This window comes from Macaca mulatta, chromosome 15 (assembly GCF_049350105.2).
Source record: "Macaca mulatta isolate MMU2019108-1 chromosome 15, T2T-MMU8v2.0, whole genome shotgun sequence".
Classification (NCBI taxonomy): Eukaryota; Metazoa; Chordata; class Mammalia; order Primates; family Cercopithecidae; genus Macaca; species Macaca mulatta.
The window spans coordinates 107,381,677-107,405,073 of NC_133420.1; the positions used below are offsets into that span (position 1 = coordinate 107,381,677).

At 42.0% G+C, this 23,397-nt stretch overlaps 1 protein-coding gene across 1 annotated transcript; it reads right to left on the reverse strand.

Moving 5' to 3' along the window:
- Positions 1 to 15,172: 15,172 nt before the first annotated feature.
- Positions 15,173 to 23,154, reverse strand: RFK (riboflavin kinase). Its single transcript, XM_015117917.3, has 4 exons — positions 22,827 to 23,154; positions 21,154 to 21,305; positions 18,208 to 18,310; positions 15,173 to 17,183 (listed from the first exon to the last, which is right to left on the reverse strand). The coding sequence occupies exons 1-4, from the start codon at positions 22,927 to 22,929 to the stop codon at positions 17,053 to 17,055; spliced, it is 489 nt and encodes a 162-aa protein (XP_014973403.2). The 5' UTR covers positions 22,930 to 23,154; the 3' UTR covers positions 15,173 to 17,052.
- Positions 23,155 to 23,397: the final 243 nt, after the last annotated feature.

Sequence of the window (23,397 nt, forward strand, 5' to 3'; positions counted from 1 at the left end):
TCATCATATTCAGTCCCAGGTTTTAGTGTGGGGAAGCTTGGGGGCCTACCACAGCCAATAAAACTCCTTTGGAAATCAATTTAGCAAAATCAAGTCTTTTAAGTGTTTGTTCTATTTGAATTCACCAGTTCCACATTTAAAAATATTATAAGCAGAACCAGAGCTTTCACACACAAAATGTTCATTTTTGTATATAAAACTACTTCATAACATTTTAAACCTAAGTTTATAAAGACTATACAAAATATGCTATAATAGTTACATATAATAAGCAAGATATAAAAGTGTATTATGTACATGACCATTTCCACTGTATTTTTGCAATTAAAAAAAAATAAAGCCCTGTGTTGATTATGCTAGCTAAACCGTAGAAAGCAAAGCAAGACATATGATCTGCCCTCAAAGAGCTTAATAATTAGGTGGAAAAACATATATGTGTACAAATAGCCACAATATGAGAGAGAATGTGAGCATTGCAATAATTCAGAGGGCGGGGGGAAACAAAACATTGGAACACAAAGAAAGGGAAGATTAGGAAAAGCGAATTTATTCATATACAGGCTCTTTTAGAAGAAAAGTTGAGAAAAGTGTTTAGGAGAATAAAAGGATCTTCAGAGCTTAGTAACTATAGATGTCAAGTCTCTAACTTGACTTTCCTGTCGTCTATAAAATGACAAGCACTTTTCAAGTGAACTTGAAATCACAGGTCAATTTCAACTCAACATGATAATGGACATTAGTCCCTGAACCAAGCCAGGCTCCTTGAAGTTGGCAGAGGCAAGGCAAAAGTAATAAGTAATGTCATCAATGGAACCTATTTTCTCTTGTCACCTTAATTTTCCTTTTCTTGTGATAGTTTTCCAAGGAACCAATGACCCTTAAGAAGTGGGAAAGTTCCACCAGTGTCCAAAGACATTGGCCCAGTGCCAGCTTAACAAACTATACCCACACTTCGATTTCAATAATTATATCCCATTCCGTTCAAACATAGACTATTCCTAAGTATAAAGCTCTTCTCTTTTTTAATTCTCAGTGGTCTTTCAGCTCAGCTTTGTTTTTAAAATATCAAAGAAAAGGCCAGGCACAGTGGCTCACGCCTGTAATCCCAACACTTTGGGAGGCTGAGGTGGGTGGATCACTTGATGTCATGAGTTCAAGACCAGCTGGGCTAACACGGTGAAACCCCATGTCTACTAAAAATACAAAACTTAGTTGGGCATGGTGGTGCACGCCTGTAATCCCAGCTACTTGGGTGGCTGAGGTATAAGAATCACTTGAACCCAGAAACCGGAGGCTGCAGTGAGCTGAGACCTAACCAATGCATTCCAGCCTGGGCGAGGAAGTGAGACTCCATCTTAAAAAAAGGAAAAAAGGAAAAAAAAAATCAAAGAAAAGGCTGAGCACACTGGCTCATGCCTGTAATCCCAGCACTTTGGGAGGCTGAGTTGGGCGGATCACTTGATGTCAGGAGTTCAAGACCAGCCGGGCCAACATGGTGAAACCCCATGTCTACTAAAAATACAAAACGTAGCCAGGCATGGTGGTGCACGCCTGTAATCCCAGTTACTTGGGTGGCTGAGGCGTAAGAATCACTTAAACCCAGAAACCGGAGGTTGCAGTGAACTGAGACCTAACCACTGCATTCCAGCCTGGGCACAGAAATGAGACTCTGGCTTAAAAACAAAAAGAGATAAACCTCAGTAGGTGATGCCATGATTAGACTTATCATTCCTACACAGTATTTATTTTTATATAGAGGGCTTGGCATAACAGAAACATCATGAGTTTGGGTGGGAGCCAAAGATTCCTGGGATGGAATTTCAGTTCTGACATTTGCTGATGTGGAATCTTGGGCAAGTTACTAAACTTCTGATTCTCTGTTACATGTGGAAAACTTGCATTCCTGACCTCCCAAAGTTGCTGTGAGGAATGAGATTCCACCATCAATACTCCTGTTATGCAGAAGGGGTTCAGTCATAGTTAATTTCCCCTCATCCCTCCCATATCATTTTAGTAGCTGTGCAGCTTGTTAATAGTCTTCCTTCCTCGAATCTGTTTTGACAGGATTTGTGAAGCAAGATTACATAAGGGAGCGAAAAGTAGATTTGACTTCTCTATAAACTCAATCTGGAACCAAACACACACCCACTCAGCTCCTTTTAATAAGACCTTCCTTTTTTCCTCCAAAAAGCAATTACACTCTAATGAGTGGTTTTAAATAACTAGATCATTAACTGGATTTTCCAACTTGATTTCTCAGCAGATAGAGTAACAAAAAGACTGCTCTTTCAGAAACCCAAAATGAGTTGCTTCCGAACCAGGAGAAAATAAAATGCATTCTTGACTCAAGTCATCAAGTCTTGGTTAAAGCGCCAGAAGATCAATAAATACACTGGCCAAGTACTTGACCTCTAGTGAAATGTGTTTATCTCCCCTACAGCTTTTTATTCTCCATAAGGCAACCATAGCTGCATCCCAGCAGGATAGTCTCTTGATAGAAATCCTATTTATACCTTGATCATCCAAGAAAATCCATGCTTCTACAATAAACCCCTCCTTTCTCTCCAAGTTGTGAAAAACTTGAATGTTGGAATTTGGCTACGATGCCACAGGCAATCTTAGGAGTGTGCTGAGGACACTGGAAAAGGAAGGAGAACAATGACCCAGTCTTCCTTGTAGGTCAATTTTACTTTGAACGCATGTAGAAAACCCCTTAGGATGCAGGATTTGAAGAGTGCCCTGAGAAAAGAGTTGGAAAAGCGAGCATGTCTGTAGCATGGGGGTGAAAAGTCATGAACGCATCTTTCTTTGTCTCATTCTGCCCTCAAATGGCTGTGAGTTAGGGACAAAGTTGCAGTAGATTACGCTCCCGCAGGGAAATTCAGCCAGCCAGTGCCTTGCCAATAGCAGCAGCAGCCTGGACTTTAGACTTCAGATCGGAACCACAGTTGTGCAATTGGGGCAGGCAGAGAGGCAGGAGATTAGGTCGGACAACCAGGTGGAAGCAAATAAAAAACCACAGACTGGGTGTTGCCGGGTTGTCAAAGGGCTGTATTTGGTCTGGATTTGAGAGTCTAGGTCTCAGGCCAACAAGCTTATAAAGGTGGCTTAAACCCTGTTTTCAGCATTGATCTGTTGCTTTAAAAAAAAAAAGGGGACACAGAAACCAAATCAAATTGCTAATCAAGAAGTGATGAGTCAAAGGCAGAATCCTTGACAAAGGAGTTCTCAGCTGGACTTCGTGATGTATATCCCTGGGCTGTGAGCAACCATGAGGGATCTCTGTGACCGATGCTCCAAGTTGCTCCAAGAACAATGTCTCTCTCTTCCTTGGCTTGTGATTGGAATTTTTATTCCCCGTGATCCCTTTGGCTAAACTCCACACTGAGTCCTTTATTGACTTTGTAACTTTTGCAGCGCAGCTGTGTAACATCTGGATAATTTTTTGTGCTGTTTTTCTGCTGATTTTCACTTAAAGAGATGTTTGCCTATCAAATCAATTTAATCTCCTATAGGTGGGTTTCTGATTGCCTTAAATAGACTTGCCTCCTGACATTTGCTCGTGAGGGTTAAAGGAGGTTATGCACATGAAAGTCTGTCCTAAACTATAAGTTGCTACACCAATGTAATTATTGCCTTGTTCACCTGTTATCCGTCCTGGGTAGGCATGCCACTTATACTGTAGAAACTGGCAGAAATCAAACAATATTCTCAGACCAACCATTTGGATTTGGCTTCTCAGAAAACTAACAAAGTCAATTGGTAGTGGCAACATAATCTGTGGGGCCCAGTGTAAAAATTATTACAAATCTCAAGATGGCAGCAGCAGCATATGGGACCCATACAAGCACCAAGCCCTGGTCAGACATGGTGGCACACACCTGTAGTCCCAACATTTTGGGAGGCTGAGGTGGGTGGATCCCTTGAGCTCAGGAGTTCAAGACCAGCCTGGGCAACTTGGCGAAATCCCGTCTCTATAAAAAACACAAAAATTAACTGGGTGGGATGGTGCACACCTGTAGTCCCAGCTACTTGGGAGGCTAAGGCGGGAGGATCCTTTGAGTCCGGGAGGTCAAGGCTGCAGTGAGTCGAGATTGTGCCACTGCACTCCAGCCTAGGTGACAAAGTGAGACCCTGTCTCAAAAACTAAAAATAAGCATGAGGTCCTGTGTTGCTGATTGCCCAAAGGGCACACCCACGGGGCTGACCCTGATATTCAATGTACTCACAGCACTGATCAGCATGCAAAATGCATCAGCTACTGCATCTACCTCCACCCACAAGTGGATCAAAGAATTTAGTACCAAACGTGGGAGCTGTGAGGGGAGGCGAACAGTTCTTTAAGATCTACAAAGCATGTAAGCGCTGAGGAAGATGGCTTGATACGGAAGGGGAAGAATTTCTTTTCAGGCATAAAAAGCTTAATTAAAAGCCAGCTGGTCTTCAAGTCCAGTATATCTTCGTTCCCATTTCAGCTCCATGTGACACTGACCAACTCATCTGACATAATGTACGTGGGTATGCTTTGTGCGTTATAAATGTGTAAACGCGCATGACAATTAAGTATCAATTCTTACTGTTGCCCTTTCTGAAGGTAGTTCTTGGCCCTTTTAGGAGACACACACACTTCCTGACCCTCGGCCACACCAGTGTCGTCACTCTACAGCCTACAGTTCTATACTCTTTCTAAAGCAAAGTCGGGGAGGGCTTTATTGTCCCAAATCACAAATCAGTCTTTTTTTTCCCCCCCATTTCTTTTCTGGTTCTCACTTCCTCTGTTCTAAAACAAAAACAAAACAAAACAAACAAACAAACAAAAAACAAAAATAAACCAACCTGTCAATTGGTTCATTTCCCACGCAACCTTCTTGGAAGTCTGCGAGGCTTTGAAGAGTAGGGTGTGGGAGGAAGTGTTGGCCCTGCTCACCCCGCCTGACCTCCCTGGGCTGTGACGTCAGAGCTCTATTTACATAGCTGAGGGACTGGGAATGCCGGAGTGGAAGGAGGAGGTGAGGAACAATTCCGGAGGACACACCACATCCCTGATTTTCTTTCCTGCTGGCTTCTCAGCTGCTCCAAGCAGCAAAGAGAGAAGAAATCATAAGGTTCTGCTCTGTCATTTGGAGCCATCTGTTTCCTTTCTTTTTCCTTCCCTAGAAACTTTTTTCAATAAACAGTATAAAGGAGACACCAGAGGATGTCTACAAGACCAAATTAATCTTTCTTCAAATGTAGACTTTTGGAAACCTTTGGCATTTACAGAAAAAGTCTCCGATGCTGCTGTTCTTTCCTCCACATCTCAAATGTACTAGAAAAGATCACATGATTTGGGAGGCCAAGGTGGGCGGATCACCTGAGGTCGGGAGTTCGAGACCAGCCTAACCAACATGGAGAAACCCCGTCTTTACTAAAAATACAAAAAATTAGGCAGTTGTGGTGGTGTGTGCCTATAATCCCAGCTACTTGGGAGGCTGAGGCAGGAGAATCGCTTGAACCTGGGAGGCAGAAGTTGCGGTGAGCTGAGATCGCACCACTGCACTCTAGCTTGGGCAACAAGAGCTAAACTCCGTCTCAAAAAAAAAAAAGAAAAGAAAAGAAAAGAAAAGATGACATGATAAGAGGCTCCCTTATTTACTGCATCTGGCTGAGGTAAAGAGAGCTGATGATTCTTTCCAGCAAAATGCACTCAGTATATATTTTCCAGAGGCCAAGTGTGGTGGCTCACACCTGTAATCCCAGCTCCCACTTTGGGAGACTGAGGTGGGAGGATTGCTTGAGTCTAGGAGTTCGAAACAAGCTGAGTAACACAGGGAGACCCCATCTTCCCCCCAAAAATGTAAAAACTAGCTGAGCATGGTGGTGAACCCCTGTGGTCCCAGTACTGGGGAGGCTGAGGTGGGAAGATGACTTAAGTTCAGGAGTTTGAGGCTGCAGTGAGCTACGATCCTATCACTGTACTCCAGCCTGGATGACAGAGCAAGACCTTGTCTCCTAAACAAACAAACAAACATCTGTTCCCTAGGCACCTACAATATGCCAGGCACCACGTGGGGGTGATGGAGATAAAGTCAAATAAATTGGAATTTCTTTTGCAGACTGTATGTTCTTCAAGGTCAGGGATATTATCTTATTTCATTCTGTACCCCTAGCACATAGCAGAATGCCAGCATGTAATTACTCCATAAATATTTGAGGAGTATGTATTTGCTCACAGAAATCATTATCTTGAGCTGAACAAAACTGGATTGTGCACATAATTTAGGGAAGAATTTACTGTATCTTTAAAATCACCTTGTTATCTTTGGCCAGGAGAAAAAAATCTCCAGGAGGCGGAAGCAATTGGCATTTGTGAAGCACATACTGTTATTTTAGGTACCATTAGAAGCACTTTGCATGGATCAAATAGTTTAATCCTTTTAATGGTCCTAACAACCCTATGAGGTAGGCACTATCGTTATCCAGGTTTTATGGATAAGACGTTAAACCACAGAGAGGTAAAATAACTTGCCTGGCTCCAGAGGCCTTGATCTTGATCTCCCGTATTGCAGCTGCCTAATCCCTCCAAAACCAAGCACAGGGAGAACAAATTAAAACAGGAATTTTCACACTTTTTTGGACCACATTCACAGTAAAAAAATAAAATTTACACCAACACCTATTTATAAAACTGAAGCAAAAGTTTCAGGAAACAATATCCAACCAATGTATTTTCCAACACATTCTAATTTATTATTATTATTTTTTAAAGATGACCAAAATCCACTAATTTGATTTCCAAATATATAGCTTGAGAAACTCTAGGTCAAGGAAAAAAGCCCAACACTGACTGGCTGACCCCGAGCTTGCTGTGATGAAAACATGTTCTCTTTCTGAACTTTCCCTTCTGGGGCAATTCAATTACAATGTCTGTAGTGTGCCCGATGCCTCCTTCAGCAGACTGCTTCCAAGAAGCATTTCAGACCCTGAACTTCTGGAAATCTTTCCTCTGCCCCTCTTCTGGGTCACTTTACCTCTGCACGCTGCCATCTTGAATGGAATCTTCTGCAAATGTGACTCCAGTCATATCTGCAGACCTGGTCCGTGGGAAGCATGCATCTTTGTCCACCCTCAACCCCCTACATTGAGGGTGAAGGTGCTGCCTTCTCTCTTCCTGCTCTGTTCTCTAAGGCCAATCCAGCCACAACTTCCCAAACAATTCTTATGTACCACCTCCTAAGCTAGGGGGACACAAGTCAAGCTCTCTGATTGATACTTGAAGGGGATGGAGGCGGCGCACACTGATATCTCCAAAGGAATTCTCCCTCCCTCCCCTCTTCAACTTCACTCCTTTATAAATTGAAATTAGTTATGGGCAGAAAGGGTTTCACAATCTTTTTGCATGACCTGGATTTTCTAGGACTTGGAATGTGTACCAATTTGCATCTATTACAAAGATTTTTCCCTTGGCAGCCTCTTCCAAAAGTATGAAGAAATCAAGGGCTCCATTTGCACATCATCTTACAGATGGGTAGGCGTAAGTGGAGGAAACGGGAAGAAATGAGCAAAGGCTTGGAATCTGGATAAGCAATCAGAGTTTGGGGATTACTACGGAACATGAGCTTGCTATGGAGAGTCCAGGTGTGGTAAAACTCCACAGGGAACAAAAGATAGCTATGAGTCAAAGGAAAAGCAACGACAGGTAGGCCAAGAAGCTTGCCAGGGGCTTAGATTTAAATTTACTCTCTCCTGGCATTAGTTGACCATTCTGGTCCAGTCTGTGCTCTGGATCCTCGTTACATCCCAATTCCTCCAGGCTCAGAGACTTTGTGCCTGTCACAGTGTATCAGGTTGATTAAGGCTTGTGTGTCTATGAAGTTTCTGCCTTTTTGCTGCTTCTGCTAAAAGGTTGATCTCCAACTTAGCTAACTTTAATCTGGTGCCTGAAACAATCCAGCTAGCAGGGGCAAGAGCCAAGCAAAGGATGAACGGACATGTCCTGCAGAAGCTGAACTGGTGGGCCTGCAGATCGTCCTCACTTACCCTCCAGCATCCGCAGCTCACAGGGACCCAAGTCTCAGATGTTCACAACTCCAGGGCGTAGCAGCTAAGCCTGATTCTACTAAGATGATGTCCCTCTGAATGTGAGCTGAAAACTAAGATTTGACGCTCAGCTCTGAGGTATGTTGGCTACATGGTTTGAGTAGGTCTCAGTTTATCTTTGTCTTTCAGTTTCTTCTGAAGTGCAGTAACAATGACATCTAGCTAGATGATTCAGATGTATTGTGATGAACAATGAACTGATATAAAGAAAAGCAAATTGAAATTCTTGCTGCTACAACTGCTGAAATTTACTGGTTTAGTAGATGAAATGGAGAAAATATACTCACTCACATGTTGAATCTCTATGGTGAAACGTGGGGACTTAATTTTTTTTTTTTCTTTTTCGAGACAAGATCTCACTCTGTCACCCAGTCTGGAGTCTGGAGTGCAATGATGCAATTATGGCTCATTGCAGCCTCTATCTCCTAGACTCAAGCTATCCTCCCACCTCAGCCTCCTGAGTAGCTGGGACCACAGGCACACACCTCCACACCCAGCTATTTTTTTGTATCTTTTGTAGAGACAGGGTTTCACCATGTTGCCCAGGCTGTCCTTGAACTCCAGGATCAAGTGATCCTCCTACCTCTGCCTCCCAAAATGCTGGGACTATAGGCATGAACCACCATGCTGGCCTCATTTTTCTTTTTTTAAATTTTTTTTTTCTTTTTTCTTTTGAATGTTCAATGTGCATCTAGTTATCTTTGTTTAACTTTTCAAATGTTACGAAGAACGAGATATCTTCAATGTAGTTAAGCTGTGGCAGTAACAAAGCAAGACTGTCTAAAAAGGAAGACTGTCTAAAAAGCAAGACTGTCTAAAAAGGAAGAAAATAAACTTTCCAAAGAGCAAAGAATCCAAGGTAACATTGCCTTCCGTCTTCTAAAATTTCAAAAACATACTCAAACCAAATCCACAGAAAATAGTAGAGAACAGAATAAATCAGCTGGTCAGACAAAGGGCCAGGGGAAAAGTCTGGTTGTAAAATATGCTGGGAATCTCAGAATCTTAATATTAGGTTTTGTTGATTTCAGGAGATAAAATGTAAAATAAAACAAAATCTTCATTTGGCAGAAATTCTGTACTAGGTGAGGAGTCATTAATAAATTTGAAATATCCTCAAATCAGTAATCAAAACAACTCCCCGGGCAACCCTAGAAAATATTTTGAAGGCTCAGAAAGACCTAAAGGGACTCTGAAATGAGCCTGAAATTCCCATGACGGACGTGTAGTTAGCAGCTGGTGTATGTTTACGTGGAGCCAGGCAGAACTCACACCTGGGAATCTGCTCAGTGCCCTAGAGGTAGTGACTCCTAGGCTTGACATGGACTGCTTCCAGAAAATGCTTGAGGCGCTGCCTATTATGTGTATGTTGTTGACATGAAAATAGAGAATGTGAACCATGAGTGAGGAGGAAGGAAGTGTAACTAATCAAACCAAACAGAAGTTACCTAGTATTTCTTAGCATTGGAGGCCTTTTTACGCAATGAAGTCTTCTAAGGAACCCATATATAAAACAATTAGCATGACCTGAGTCCATGGGCGAGAATAAGTCAATGAATAAAAATAAAACAATTAAGAGTGCTGCACAAGCCAGGCGCAATGATCCAGGCCTGTGATTTCGGCTCCTTGGGAGACTGAGGCTGGAGGATCACTTGATGCCAGAAATTTGAGGCTGCAATGAGCTATGATCACGTTACTGCACTCCAGCCTGGGTGACAGAGCAAGACCCTGACTGTTTAAAAAAAAAAGTGCTGAGCACAGTGGCACGTACGTGTAGTCCCAGTTACTGAGAAGGCTAAGGCAGGCGGATCCCTTGAGCCCAGCAGTTCTAGGCTGCAGTGAGCTATGATCATGCCACTGCACACCAGCCTGGGCAACAGAGCGAGATCCCATCTCTAAAAAAATTTAAAACAAACAAATGAAAAATGTTGCCGTCTTAAGGTTGGGAAGGGACAGAGATCCCTTTGTTTGCTCATCACCAAGACGCTTCCGTGAGGCCCCAGGGCTCTTTGTAGAACGTTTTGAAACTCACAGTTCTAAGTAATTATAGTTACTGTAACTGAACTAATTTAGTCCTAAGCTTCCTGCAATCAAGATAGAGAAACACTATGGACGGCGTTTCTCTTCTTCTTTAGATTAAAAAAAAAAGTTTTAGTCAGAATGTTAGTTAAAACATTAGTTTACCTGAAACATGTTAGTTTCAGGTAAAATGCTCAATACATTTTCAGATGAAGCTGCTCAAAATTAAAGTAAGAGTCCAATTGTTAAATGAAAAAAAAATACAATTACTATCTCCTCTGTTTCCAGACTTTATAGACCGTCATAGTTGTTTTGTCTAATACAGTGGCCACTAGACACATATGGCATTTACAGTATTTATTGATGAAACGCTCTATAAGGATTTATTGATGCAAGTAAAGAAATGCTCTATAGAGTATGTTTGTGGGGTTTTTCCACATTAATAGTTGGGCTCATTAAATTTAGAAGTACTTTACCTGAAAAGATGTCTAAAAACCGAATGAAAACATACTGGGCATGAAATTTGCAAATACAATATCCTGTTTAAAAATAAGTTGGCTGAGCATGGTGGCTCACGCCTGTAATCCCAACACTTTTGGAGGCCAAGGCAGGCGGATCCCCTGAGGTCAGGAGTTTGAGACCAGCCTGGCTAACATGGTGAAACCCCGCCTCTACTAAAAATGCAAAAATTAGACAGGCGTGGTGGCAGGTGCCTGTAATCCCATCTATTCAGGAAGCTGAGGCAGGAGAATTGCTTGAACCTGGGAGGCAGAGGTTGCAGTGAGCCAAGATTACGCCATTGCATTCCAGCCTGGGCAACACAGCGAGACTCCATCTTTAAAAAAAAAAAAAATAGTTCACCCTGGTTGCTACGTGAGTAGATTTTAAGTGTTCTGCCCACAAATAAATGAGGTTAAAAAAGCATTTGATCTTTTGCTACTAAGTAAAAGAATATACAATATGGAAGATGTAAAGAAAAAAGTTCATCCCATGTTTCCCAACTTTCTGAACACTCTCGAAATACATAACTTTTTTTTTTTTTTGATACTCTGTCACCTAGGCTCGAGTGCAGTAGCACGATCTTGTCTCACTGCAACCTCTACCTCCCAGATTCAAGCGATTCTCATGCCTCAGCCTCCTGAGTAACTGGGATTACAAGCATGCACCACCATGCCTGGCTAATTTTTGTATTTTTAGTAGAGGCAGTGGTTTCGCCATGTTGGCCAAGCTGGTCCTGAACTCCTGGCTTCAAGTGATCCACTGCCTCGGCCTCCCAAAGCACTAGGATTACAGATGTGTGAGCCACTGTGCCTGGCCCATAATTAAATTTTTAAAGGCTAATTTTTCTTTTCATCAAGATATACCTGCATATAGTTTGAAGAATCAAATTGTTCTACAAGTTATATTAAGAAAAAGAAACATTAACCTGTCATTAACATCACATCCCACTTCTCATTTCCTAAAAGCAACCAACTTCAAACCTTTCAGCTATTTAAGATCTATCTGCCTAACTCTGTGAGATGCTTAGATTGCTGCTTGTTTCCAGGCAAGGCATCTATCTACTCATTCTCACTAACGCAAGATGAGCAGTTTGTCTCCAGATCCCTCCCTTCTGTTGCCACCCCTGCATACTTCCCATTTCCTCCTCCTCCAGTTAATACACACAACATTTTGTTACATAAAAATTCAGTGCTGTAATTCTATGACCATGTAAATGATAGTCATACCTGAGCTATACAGAACTTTTTTTTTGAGATGGGCTCTCACTCTGTCACCCAGGCTGGAGTGCAGTGGCACCATCTCCGCTGGGTTCAATTCCCCTACATCAGCCTCTTCAGTTGCTGAGATTACGGATGCCTGCCACCACACTCGGCTAATTTTTATTTTATTTTATCTTATTTATTTATTTATTTTGAGAGGGAGTCTCACTCTGTCACCCAGGCTGGAGTGCAGTGGCACGATCTTGGCTCACTGCAACCTCCGCCGCCTGGGTTCACGCCATTCTCCCACCTCAGCCTCCTGAGTAGTTGGGACTACAGGCGCCCGCCACTGCACCCAGCTAATTTTGTTTTTTTTTTTTTTTTGTATTTTTAGTAGAGACGGGGGTTTCACCATGTTAACCAGGATGGTCTCGATCTCTTGACCTCGTGATCCGCCTGCCTCGGCCTCCCAAAATTCTGGGATTACAGGCGTGAGCCACCGCGCCTGGCTAATTTTTGTATTTTTAGTAGAGAGAGAGTTTCACCATGTTGGCCAGGCTGGTCTTAAACTCCTGACCTCAAGTGATCCACCCACCTCGGCCTCCCAAAGTGCTAGGATTACAGGTATGAGCCACAGCGCCCGGCCTATACAGAACATTATTTGTCTGTATACAAGGATAAAGCTTGATGAATTTTCTAAGGGAGCACACTAGGCAACCATTGCCCCAACCTAGAAATAGGACAGTAAAACAGAAGCTCCCAACACCCTTATGATCCTCCTGTCAACCCTGTCCTCGAGAATCAACCTCATCTTTATTGCTGTAGATCAGCGGTCCCCAACCTTTTGGGTACCAGGGACCGGTTTCCTGGAAGACAATCTTTTCATGGACGGGTCGTGGGGATGGTTTCCAGATGAAACTCTTCCACTGCATTGGATTATTGTAAGGAGCGAGCAACCTAGATCCCTCGCATGCATAGTTCACGATAGGGTTTGCGCTCCTGGGAATCTAATGCCCCCGCTGATCTGACAGGAGGCGGAGCTCAGATGCTGTATTAGTCCGTTCTCACGCTGCTATAAAGAACTGCTTGAGACTGGGAAATTTATAAAGGAAAGAGATTTAATTGACTCAGTTCCACATGGCTGGTGGTTCCCCCCTTCCCATGATTCAATCACCTCCACCTGGTCTCTTCCTTGACAGGTGGGATTAGGGGATTGTGATTCAAGATGAGATTTGGGTGGGGACACAAAGCCTAACCAGATCAGGTGGTAATGCTCACTCGCCAGCAGCTTACCTCCTGCTATATGGCCCAGTTCCTAATGTACTAATCCATGGCCATGGTACAGATCCATGGTCTGGGGTTGGGGACAGCTGTAGATGACTTTTGCCTGTTCTTGAAATTTATATACATACGTATTTTTGCGAGGTGTCTGGTTTTACTGTTCTTTTTCTAGCTTTTTGAGATGAAAGCTTAGATCATGACTCATCTTCCATCTTGTCTAATAGCATTTAAAACTATAAATCTTTTAAGTGTTACCCGCATTCTCCAAATGTTTGTGTCACATATTATCACTTATTACAAAATAGCTTTACATTGTGACATTTTTGTATTTTTATGCCTAATTGATTTCTCCATTGCATTGTGTTCAGTACGTTCTTTATAGCAGTCCTTAGAAATTTGCTGATGCTTTTATATATCGTAGACAATAGCTGCGGTTGGAATCATCACTTGATTAGCTGATAATAGTCATTCTCCAAGATTTAGCAAATTTCTGTGCAGGCTAAACAGATATAATAGCGGCCTCTATCCTCAAACTTTCTGCATTTTTTTTTTTTTTTTTTTTTTGGAGACAGGGTCTCCGTATGTTGTACGAACTGGAGTGCAGTGGCTATTAATGGACATGATTAGACTATACCGCAGTCTCGAACTCCTGAGCTCAAGCTATTCTCCCACCTCAGTTGACCAAATACCTGGAACCATAGGCCCACACCACCACATGCAGCTCATCTTTCAGGATTTTTGATGATGACCTCTCCAATTTTCCTGGAGATGTAGCATTGTTGTGGTTTACTATCCCGGCTTCTACTTGGCACTTGTAATGGTCAGGGAACCTAAGTGGAAATTCTGACAATAGTCAAGTATGTCTATCTCAAATATACACATGGGAACAAGCAAAATAAGCACAGGGCAGGTCCAGGGACTTACTGAGCTGCCTGAGAAATGACAAGCTGGGGTTCAAATTCCATTTATCATCTGACCTAAAAGGCAGCCAATTGTCAAAGAAATGTCGAGTCACAGCCACATCAGAGTATCAATGGTGAATTTGGAGCTGATAGCACAGTCATAGACTTAAGTCTCATAGTTTACCAATTCTCTTGTTTAATATATATTTAACCTATCCATCGAATTTTTAATTTCAATTTTTCTTTATAACTATATATTCTATTTTGGACAATTCTCAATTATCTGCCCAATTTTTACTTTACTTTAAATAATAGAGACAGGATCTTACTATGTTGCCCAGGCTGGAGTGCCGTGGCTAGACACAAGTGCCCGTAACAGCACACTACAGCCTTCAATTTCTGGCCTCAAGTAATCCTCCTGCTTCAGCCTCTCAAATAGCTAGGATTATAGGCACATGCCACAGCACCCAGCTGCCCAATTTTATACACCTTGCCATTTTACCATTTTTGTTACTCTTTTATTTCATTATACATATTAAACAGTCATTTCAAATTCTGTATCTGATAACCCTGGATCTGCCATCTCTGTAGAGCTTATTCTACAATTTGTTTCTGCTAAGTTTGTTTATAATGGCATCTTTTTTGGCAGAATAGTTTTGTTTCTTGGCTCCATCTCTGAAGTCCGGACTTCCACTTCCATCTCCCAATCAAACTGCAGGCTTGTAAGCCTCCATAGTTGAGGAAGATGGGAGTTCTGGGGATGGGTGTTCAAAGAGTACCAGCATGCAACAGAGAAAGGCACGTTGAGTTCCAGGTTGCTGCTTATGGGGTTGGTAGCAAAAGACAAGAAGGTTACAGAACTCTGTTTTGGGGCACGAGTTATGCAAGGGAACCCAGACCTATCTATACTGTTCTGGCTCTTCTAACTCCAAAATGTAACGGGAACCCTTACCCTCAGGAAGTGGACTTTAGTAGCGATGCCCTGTGAATGCTCTCCAAATAAACCTCAGTCACTGTGTTGCAGACATAAAACACAGGGGATCCTGAAGGCAAGGCCCTTTGTTGTAGAACTACAGCTGCCACCTATATCTTGCTCTTCAGGCAACTTAACACACTTAGAGTAGCAATCAGTCAATGAATTCGAAATACATAAAGTAAATGATTCAAGATGACACAGGGAAAGAAAAAATATCACTTAGTCAAAATTTATTTCAAGGCCTGAAAACATTCAGACTAATCAAAATGGTACTACTGTAACTTCTTATAACACATAATATAAAAGCTTTTGAAAAATATAGACACAACCCCTCAACAACACACTATCCGATTCTCAAAAGCAATGGCTATTTAACCAGATATAAAGGGACAATAACATATCAAAGAACTTTCACACACCTAAAGAGAGCATTCAGCAGCAAGCTAGTCAGACAACACAAACACAAATATTTTCACATTTCCCACGTTTGTTTTTAACTTTACTTCATAAAGCCACTGACGATTGAGGCTTCTTTCAAGTATAAGATTTCTAAAATTAAAAACTGTTTTTGACATATTTTTATAAAGAAATAAAAAGCAAACACAATCCAACTGTATTTATATGAGTCCCTCTTCTCCAACAGCTTTAGATGTTTTTCTGAATACTTTTTATACAAAATAAAGTATTTTTATTAAAATCAGTTCTAATTCATTTATGCAGATTAGGGGAAAATGATTCATAATAAATTAACTTTAACATTACCTTCTATCTGCTTCTACCTCTATCCTCCCCCATCACCACCAAATCTGCTGCTACAGTGAACAATGATGCAATGTACTGTTGAACAATGATGCAATCTGTAATCTGAATTTCCCACATATTAGTTAGTAGGAGGAAAAATCCACAGTATGAAGGCTATTAAACTAAAACTTTATGCTCTTCCCTCAAGCTGTAAGTACTCTTTAGACTAGCATTAAATTACATCGTGCATATACAACTACACCCGTTTAGATTTGCCTTGGAATATAATTAATTTCAAAGCCTTAAATATTAAAAATAATTTTATAACTATTTCATAGTTTGGCTCTTAAATAGTTTTGCTGGGGGTGGGGGAAACATTTTGTGTTCTTTAAGAAATTGATACGTGTAAATGTGTTCACTTAAATCTAGAAAAAACCTAAGCATGAAGTCTGTTGTTTTGTTTTTCCTAAAAAAGGAAAAAAGAACAAAAGAAAAATGCTGAAAAACAAGAATATTTACTGTTAAAAAGAAGAAACATTATCCAGCAAAAAGGAGACATATCGATTTGAAAACACTTATTTTACTGTCTTCAACGGCAACAAAAAACAGATAGGCAGGGGAAGTCCAGAGGACTCAGAACTGAAGCAGCTCTATACAATAATGAAGGTGGTACAATGTGACTGCAAAGAAAATGACTACAACAAAATTTTATAAACATCTTCATGTTTGTAATGTATTAATGCCCAAAATACCAAAATACAAAGTCTGAGTTTCTTTCTCACAGGTTTATGATAAACTATCAACCTTCTATTTAATGCATTTCCTTTTTTTTTATTATAGAGATGGAGTCTCACTATGTTGCCCAGACTGGTCTTGAACTCATGAGCTCAAGCAATCCTCCCACCTCAGCCTCCCAAAGTGCTCGGATTGATTACAGGTGTGAGCCACTGCACTTGGCCTTAATGCATTTACTTTTATAAGCCTTCTCTGTTTAGAAGTACACATTATACAAGTACATATATGCTGGTATTTTACCATGAAAATTTTAATTTTCATCTCAAACTAGTGACTTGCCTTTTTACCCATACTTATACACATGTAATACCTTTCTAGTGGTACATTTTAATCAATATATATTCTTTAAATCTTGATTTTTAACTGAATCTTTTTCGTGCTATGACATGATGGCCTTAATTTAACAGTTGAAGCATGATATGGTAACTACGTTGTACTGTTCAAACTAATTCACAACTGTAGCAAAGTGTTTGATTTTTAGTATATAACCAAGACGAGGCTGGACAGTAATAAACACAGAAACACTAGAAAACAGTGAATGAATAAATATGATTTTTCATCAGTGGCCATTCATTATTTTGCTTTTAGAAACCTGGAAGAAATTGTCTTCTTTGACTTTCAAATGTTCTGGTAAATCTAGTTGTTTCTTAGCTTCTTCAATATCACCTTGAATTGCTGAAATAAGTGACTCTGCAGAGAGAATATACCAGGTAAAAATTATGAAAACCCGTTAACATACTCTTTACTACTCCTGTGTTTAGTCTCTCCTAAAAACTCACAGGCTGGCAGTATCTCTGGCACAGGGTAGATACCCAATAAATGTTCGTTCCATCACTCCTTCCAGGCCTAAGTCAATGGTACACAAAAGATATGTCCCTAGGCCAGACACAGTGGCTCACGCCTGTAATCCTAGTACTTTGGGAGGCTGAGGCGGGCAGATCACCTGAGGTGGTCAGGTGTTCAAGACCAGCCTGGCCAACATGGTGAAACCTGTCTCTACTAAAAATACAAAAATTAGCGAGGTGTGGCGGTGGGCGCCTGTAATCCCAGCTACTCAGGAGTCTGAGACAGGAGAATCACTTGCACCTGGGAGGTGGAGGCTGCAGTGAGAGGGGCCACTGCACTCCAGCCTGGGCAACAAAGAGCAAAACTCTGTCTCAAAAAAAAAAAAAAAAGGTATGTCCCTAATCTTACAATTTAAGAGAAAGGCACAGGCATAAATGTACACCGCAAATATCAAATGGAGGAAAAAAGCATTCACTATTCTTTTTGGTTGGTATTTACACTTGTAAAAGAAACTTTATAACAGAGTTAAAACCATCACACTGCACTAATACATACCTGATAACATTTGTTTCAAATGTTCTCTGATTTATTATATCTCAAACTTCACGCATTTTGAAAGACTTCATTAACTTCATACTGCTGGAGAGAAGCAGCCAGCCTGCTAGGTTCGAAGCTAGGCTCCGTTATTTACTATGTGACTTTGAGAATGTTACCTCATCTCTCTGTGCCATTTCCTCATCTGACAAATAGGCAAAATAATCCCTCACAGGTGAAAGAAGATAAATTCATGTAAAGCACTTAAAACGGTGCCTGGCATATATTAAATGCTCAAATATTATCTGTCCTGCCATCATTATTACTGGTAGTAGTGGTAGAGGTACCTGTGGTAGCAGTAGTAATATTTAAGAAGATCAAAATAAGAACTTACCTAAAGAATCAAAGTTCTTTTCTGGTCTCAGGTAGCCAACAATGGCGACATTGAGGATTTCCCCATAGAAGTCTTCTTTGAAGGTATGCATGATATGTGTTTCCTATAGTCAAGACATGTCAGAAAGAGTGCTATCAGACTACAGTGTACTGAAATCTGAAATATATCTTCATATTTATGGTGAGTTAATTTAAATGAAACAATCAACACTCCTTAAACTTTTAAAGATTTAGCTTAAAATCTAAGTGCAGTTTTTCCTAAATTTTCCCAGCACTCCTGTTTGTGCCCCTATCTTATAAACATAACTGAGTGAGGTGGCAGTGTCTGGCATGATTTGCCATTACTTAAAAACAAACAAACAACAAAAAAAAAACTGACATGTATCCAAGAAGGTAAATATCTTATCAAGGTGAGAAACCAGGACACCAAAGAGGGAATGAGCAAAGTATTAAAAGACGGTACTACTAAACAACTAGTTGTAAGGTCAGGATTTGCACACCTCTGACACACAACACGTATGGAAACTTCAGAGTGTGGCAGAGCTGAGGATTGATGGGGCAGGAAAGCCATGTAGCTTCCTGATCAGGGAGTGAAGTGGCAAAAGGGTTCAGGGCACATTAAAGCAAAACGCTGCATGAAGTAGAAAGTGCCTCAGAAGCTAGTTCAGCTAAATCATCGGGGCAGTACCATGGTTAAGAGCACTGATTTACAGTCAAAAGTCTGGGTTCCCACACTTGGTTAACTGTATAACTAGCTTCCATGGGGCTCAGTTTTCTCATGTGTAATGGGCAGGAGGCGGTTTGAGTTAGAAGATACATAAAGTACACCATGGCTTTGGGGCCATAAACCAATATATCTGACGTGTATTCTTTCTTTTCAGTAAACATTTCAATAATAAAAAAGAAACTAAGATATGTAAGACCAGTCAGGCGCAGCGGGTCACGCCTGTAATCCCAGCACTTTGGGAGGCTGAGGCAGGAGGATCGCTTGAGCCCAAAAGTTTGAGACCAGTCTGGGTAACATGCAGAAACCTCATCTCTATAAAAAAAAATTTAAAATAGCCAGGCATGGTGGCACATGCCTGTGGTCCTTCCTAGCTACTCGGGAGGCTGTCATGGGAAGATCACTTCAACCCAGAAAGTTGAGGCTGCAGTGAGCTGAGACTGCACCATTACACTGCAGCCTGGGTGGCAGAGCAAGACCCTATCTGAAAAAACAAAACAAAACAAAACAAAACTCTGTTCTTCAACACACCATTGAGTTAAAAAAAAAAAAAAAAGCAACACACAATGAAAGCAATTTGTAATATAATACACAGTTCCAACAAAGGAAGTGAACCTAGATAGGTTACTAAGAACTTATTTAAGGTAAGATAACACATTTTTTTTTTTCTTTTTAAAGGGCAAAGGTCTGGCACAGGCACTTTATAGATGTGTGTTACTGGCAAAGGCAAGCAAAAGTTCAATTTTCCGCTGGTAAGGTACGCCTGTGTTTCAAATTCAATTTTTCCTAACACTCAAAAGGCATTCATTCCTTAACTGGCTGTATAATAACATTTTTGTTATCTGAGTAGCTAAAGACAAATTAGTCATGGGCTATTGGTCCCCTCACCTTCTTTTCCTTCCTCATTCAATAGAATGGTATTTTGTGATCTTTCTATTGTTTTCCTTGTCTCCAAAAAATAATTTTCAAATCATTAATATTCAAAAATAACTGAAATACTCAGGAAAATGTTAAGTAGTTCTGGGTCATTACTATTGCTTATGCCAGCATTTAGCTCTGTAGTTTTCCAGCAGTGACACACTTCACTTCTATTAACTCCACACAGAACAAAATGTAGCTTAACTGTAATTTGTTTTTGCCACACATTTGAGCTGACAAAAGATTCAGCCAAATCTAACAGATAAAACACTGAAGTTGTGGGGTCCTGTAAAAAGAGTAGGGCAGAAAAGTATACCCTCAGGTGGTTTAAAAAGGAAAAAGAAAAGCACCACTGTGGGACTGTATCAATAAGCGCCATCCACCATTCACGTAGTAACCTGTTTTATCTTAAGAGGGTGACCAAGTAATTGATGCATGAAGTAAACGGTGAATGAAGTGCATTAATTGTGGCAAGCTCAATTTTATGAAACAGGCTTTTAAATCATTTTTATCTTTGGTAAAGTGAGTCTTTCATAGACAGCAATTATCAAAGTCAGTATTATCATTTTGGTTTGTAACTCCACTCTTCATTTTCTACATAAGTTAAAAAATAAATGCATAAAAAAAAACAATCATTAATCTTTGTTATTTGGTACCACAATGTATAAGGATGTAATCTGAGCTGGATGCAGGCAGTGGCATGCACCCATAGTTCCAGCTCTCTGGAGGCTGAAGGAGTAAGATCACTTGAGCCCACGAGTTTGAAGTTACAGTGTGCTACAACCTGGCCTGTGAACAGCCACTGCACTTCAGTCTGGGCAACACAGTGAGCCCCCATCTTAAAAAAAAAAAAAAAAAAAGATGCAATTTGTGAATTCTGTATGCTATTGAAATTAAGTTGGTATAAACTTTTAGAATTTCAGGATGTTAAATATAAACCCCATGGTAACCACAAAGATAGTATCTATAGAAATACACAGAAAGCAATGAGAAAGGAATTAAAATGTCACTACAAAACAAAAAAGCACACTACCACAAAAGGCAGTAATAGAGGAAATGAGGGACATAAAAGTTATAAGGCATGTAAAAAACAAATAGCAAAACAGTAGATGTCCCTCCTTATCAGAAATTACTTTAAATGTAAATGAGTTAAACTCTCCAATAAAAGGCAGAGATTGCCCAAAATTCCAGTATTTGAACTATGCTGTGATTACCATTGATAAGCTATTTCTGCAACGAATACTGCAGTATATTACTCTACGTCATCATACCATTTTCAGTTACAGAGCAAAATATAATGCTTACCATAGACTTCTTCGTATTCTTGTAATATGGGTTCCATCCTATGCTCACCACCATCTTATGGACATCTCCACTTCCAACACTGGCCCAACCATAGTAAATGCCAGTGGATATATCAGCTGGAAGATTATCTACTACTTGCTCAGGAAAATTAGCTAAACAACAGAAGAAAATATTTTGAGTCTTACAAATTTTGTATTAAATGTCTGTAGCCGAGTGCAATGGCTCATGCCTGTAATTCTAGGACTTTAAGAGGCCAAGGCAGGAGACTCATGTTGAGCTCAGGGGTTTGAGACCAGCCAGGGTAACATAGCGAGATCTTGTCTCTACTAAAAAATTAAAAAATTAGCTGGGCAAGGTGGCCTGCACCTATAGTCTAAGCTACCAGAGAGGCTGAGGCAGGAGGATCAGTTGAGCCCCACAGATGGAGGCTGCGGTAAGCTATGATCGCACCACCACTGCACTCCAGCCTGAGTGGCAGAGCCAGACTCTGTCTCAAAATAATAATAACAAACAAACATCTGTAAAAATCACATGCAAGGCTAATGTAAATCATTACATTCACAAAACTCCTACAACTTTGCCTATAATTATCAATCCCATCCTTACATTTTCCGGCTCAGATTTCCCTCTCATATTTATGTGGATAGGTTATGAATAAAGTACCAGGTAAGTATATAAAGCTCTCCAAAAAAAGCCATACTCTGAGTAGTAGGCAAAAAACAAGTACCAGAGTAGATGGATTTTTTTCAGATCTGTTCTTTCCTAACCAGGTACTGAATCACTTGAAAAGTTTCTTTTTTCTTTTTTTTTTTTTTTGAGACGGTGTCTCACTCTGTCACCCAGGGCTGGAGGGCGGTGGCACGATCTCACCTCACTGCTGCCTCCCTCTCCCGGATTCAAGCGATTCTCCTGCCTCAGGTTCCAGAGTAGCTGGGATGACAGGCACGCGCCACCATGCCCGGCTAATGTTTGTATTTTTAGTAGAGACGGGTTTTTACCATGTTGGCCAGGCTGATCTCGAACTCCTGACCTCAGATGATCCGCCCGCCTCGGCCTCCCAAAGTGCTGGGATTATAGGCGTTGGCCACCAAGCCCGGCCAACGTTTCTTATTTTTGAAATACACAAGCTCAAGGCTGACTTAATAAGTCAAGACGCAGCCCTGGCATGTATTTCTAAGGATGAATTACAGTCAGGTCTCAATTACTGAAATTAAGGTAGACCGACCAAGAAGATTAGCTGACTCTCATTCAACTACCAATGTTATCATTTGGACAACACATGATTACAAATTAAAAACAAAACCACCTAAGAGCCGGTTTGCGAGTTCAGCCGATCTGGCCCACGATTCGTCTCTAATGGACAAGACAAGCGTCATGCTTGACCAGCTGTACCTTGGCTGGCCAGAGAGGCGTGAACCACGGATCCCGCGATTCAACTCTGGCTTCCCGCTCTCACCACCCCTCAACCCCGTCCCCGCGGAGCTCGGAGCCAGAAGCAGGGACCAGCTCCCTCAACCTGGCCAACGGTCCTCCGCCGCAGACAAGGGGATCCCGGAGGAGGAAGGAAGGATGTCCCCTTTGCCCGCGGTCCGGAGGCCGCGAGTCCCCGGCTGCAGTCTCTCCCCGCTCCCCACGTGACCCGGCCCGGGGGACTCTGGCCGCCCTGCTCTCACCTGTGGGGATGCCCAGCTGCTTGGAGCCGCGGCCGAAGCCCCGCACCACTTGGCCCCGGCAGAAGTAAGGCAGATGCCTCATAATGCAGTCTGCTCGGGGCATGGGCTGCGGCCCGGTCTGCGCGTCCTGCGGAGCCGCCGTCGACGCGGTGCCCAGACCCCGGACCAGTCGGGGGGCAGAAGCGTGAGCTCTGCCTGCCGCGGGGGCGCAGCAGGGGCCGCACTACGCCGACCACACGCGGCGGCGGATCCCTGATGCCGCCGACCCAACAAATGCCGCCCGGCAACTCAAAAGCTGCGTCTCCGCTGGCTGGCAGCTGAGACAGCCGAAGTAAGTGCCGGGTGTGGGCGGGGTGTGGGGAGGGGGCGGCCCGACGCCCAAAGCCGGCCTCCGCGCTGCCGGCGTGCGCTCGCTTCCTCAGCCCAACTCCCCGAGCCCGCTCGGCTTCCGTAGCCCCGCCCCCACCAAGAGCCCCGCCCGCCCGCCGCTGCCGCGCCCCGCGGCGCCCAAGGTCAATATCCCGGGTTTCGTTTCACCCTCAGGCAATGGGAACTAATGTGGAAACCCGGT

What these genes read in the sequence shown, in the direction of transcription:
- RFK (XM_015117917.3), bottom strand. Translation starts at nt 22,929, where the DNA reads ATGCCCCGAGCAGACTGCATTATGAGGCATCTGCCTTACTTCTGCCGG. An exon ending in GCAGCTGGGCATCCCCACAG is followed by an intron (nt 21,306 to 22,826) that starts GTGAGAGCAGGG and finishes TCTGTTGTTTAG; the next exon opens with CTAATTTTCCTGAGCAAGTA. An exon ending in AGAATACGAAGAAGTCTATG is followed by an intron (nt 18,311 to 21,153) that starts GTAAGCATTATA and finishes TCTTGACTATAG; the next exon opens with GAAACACATATCATGCATAC.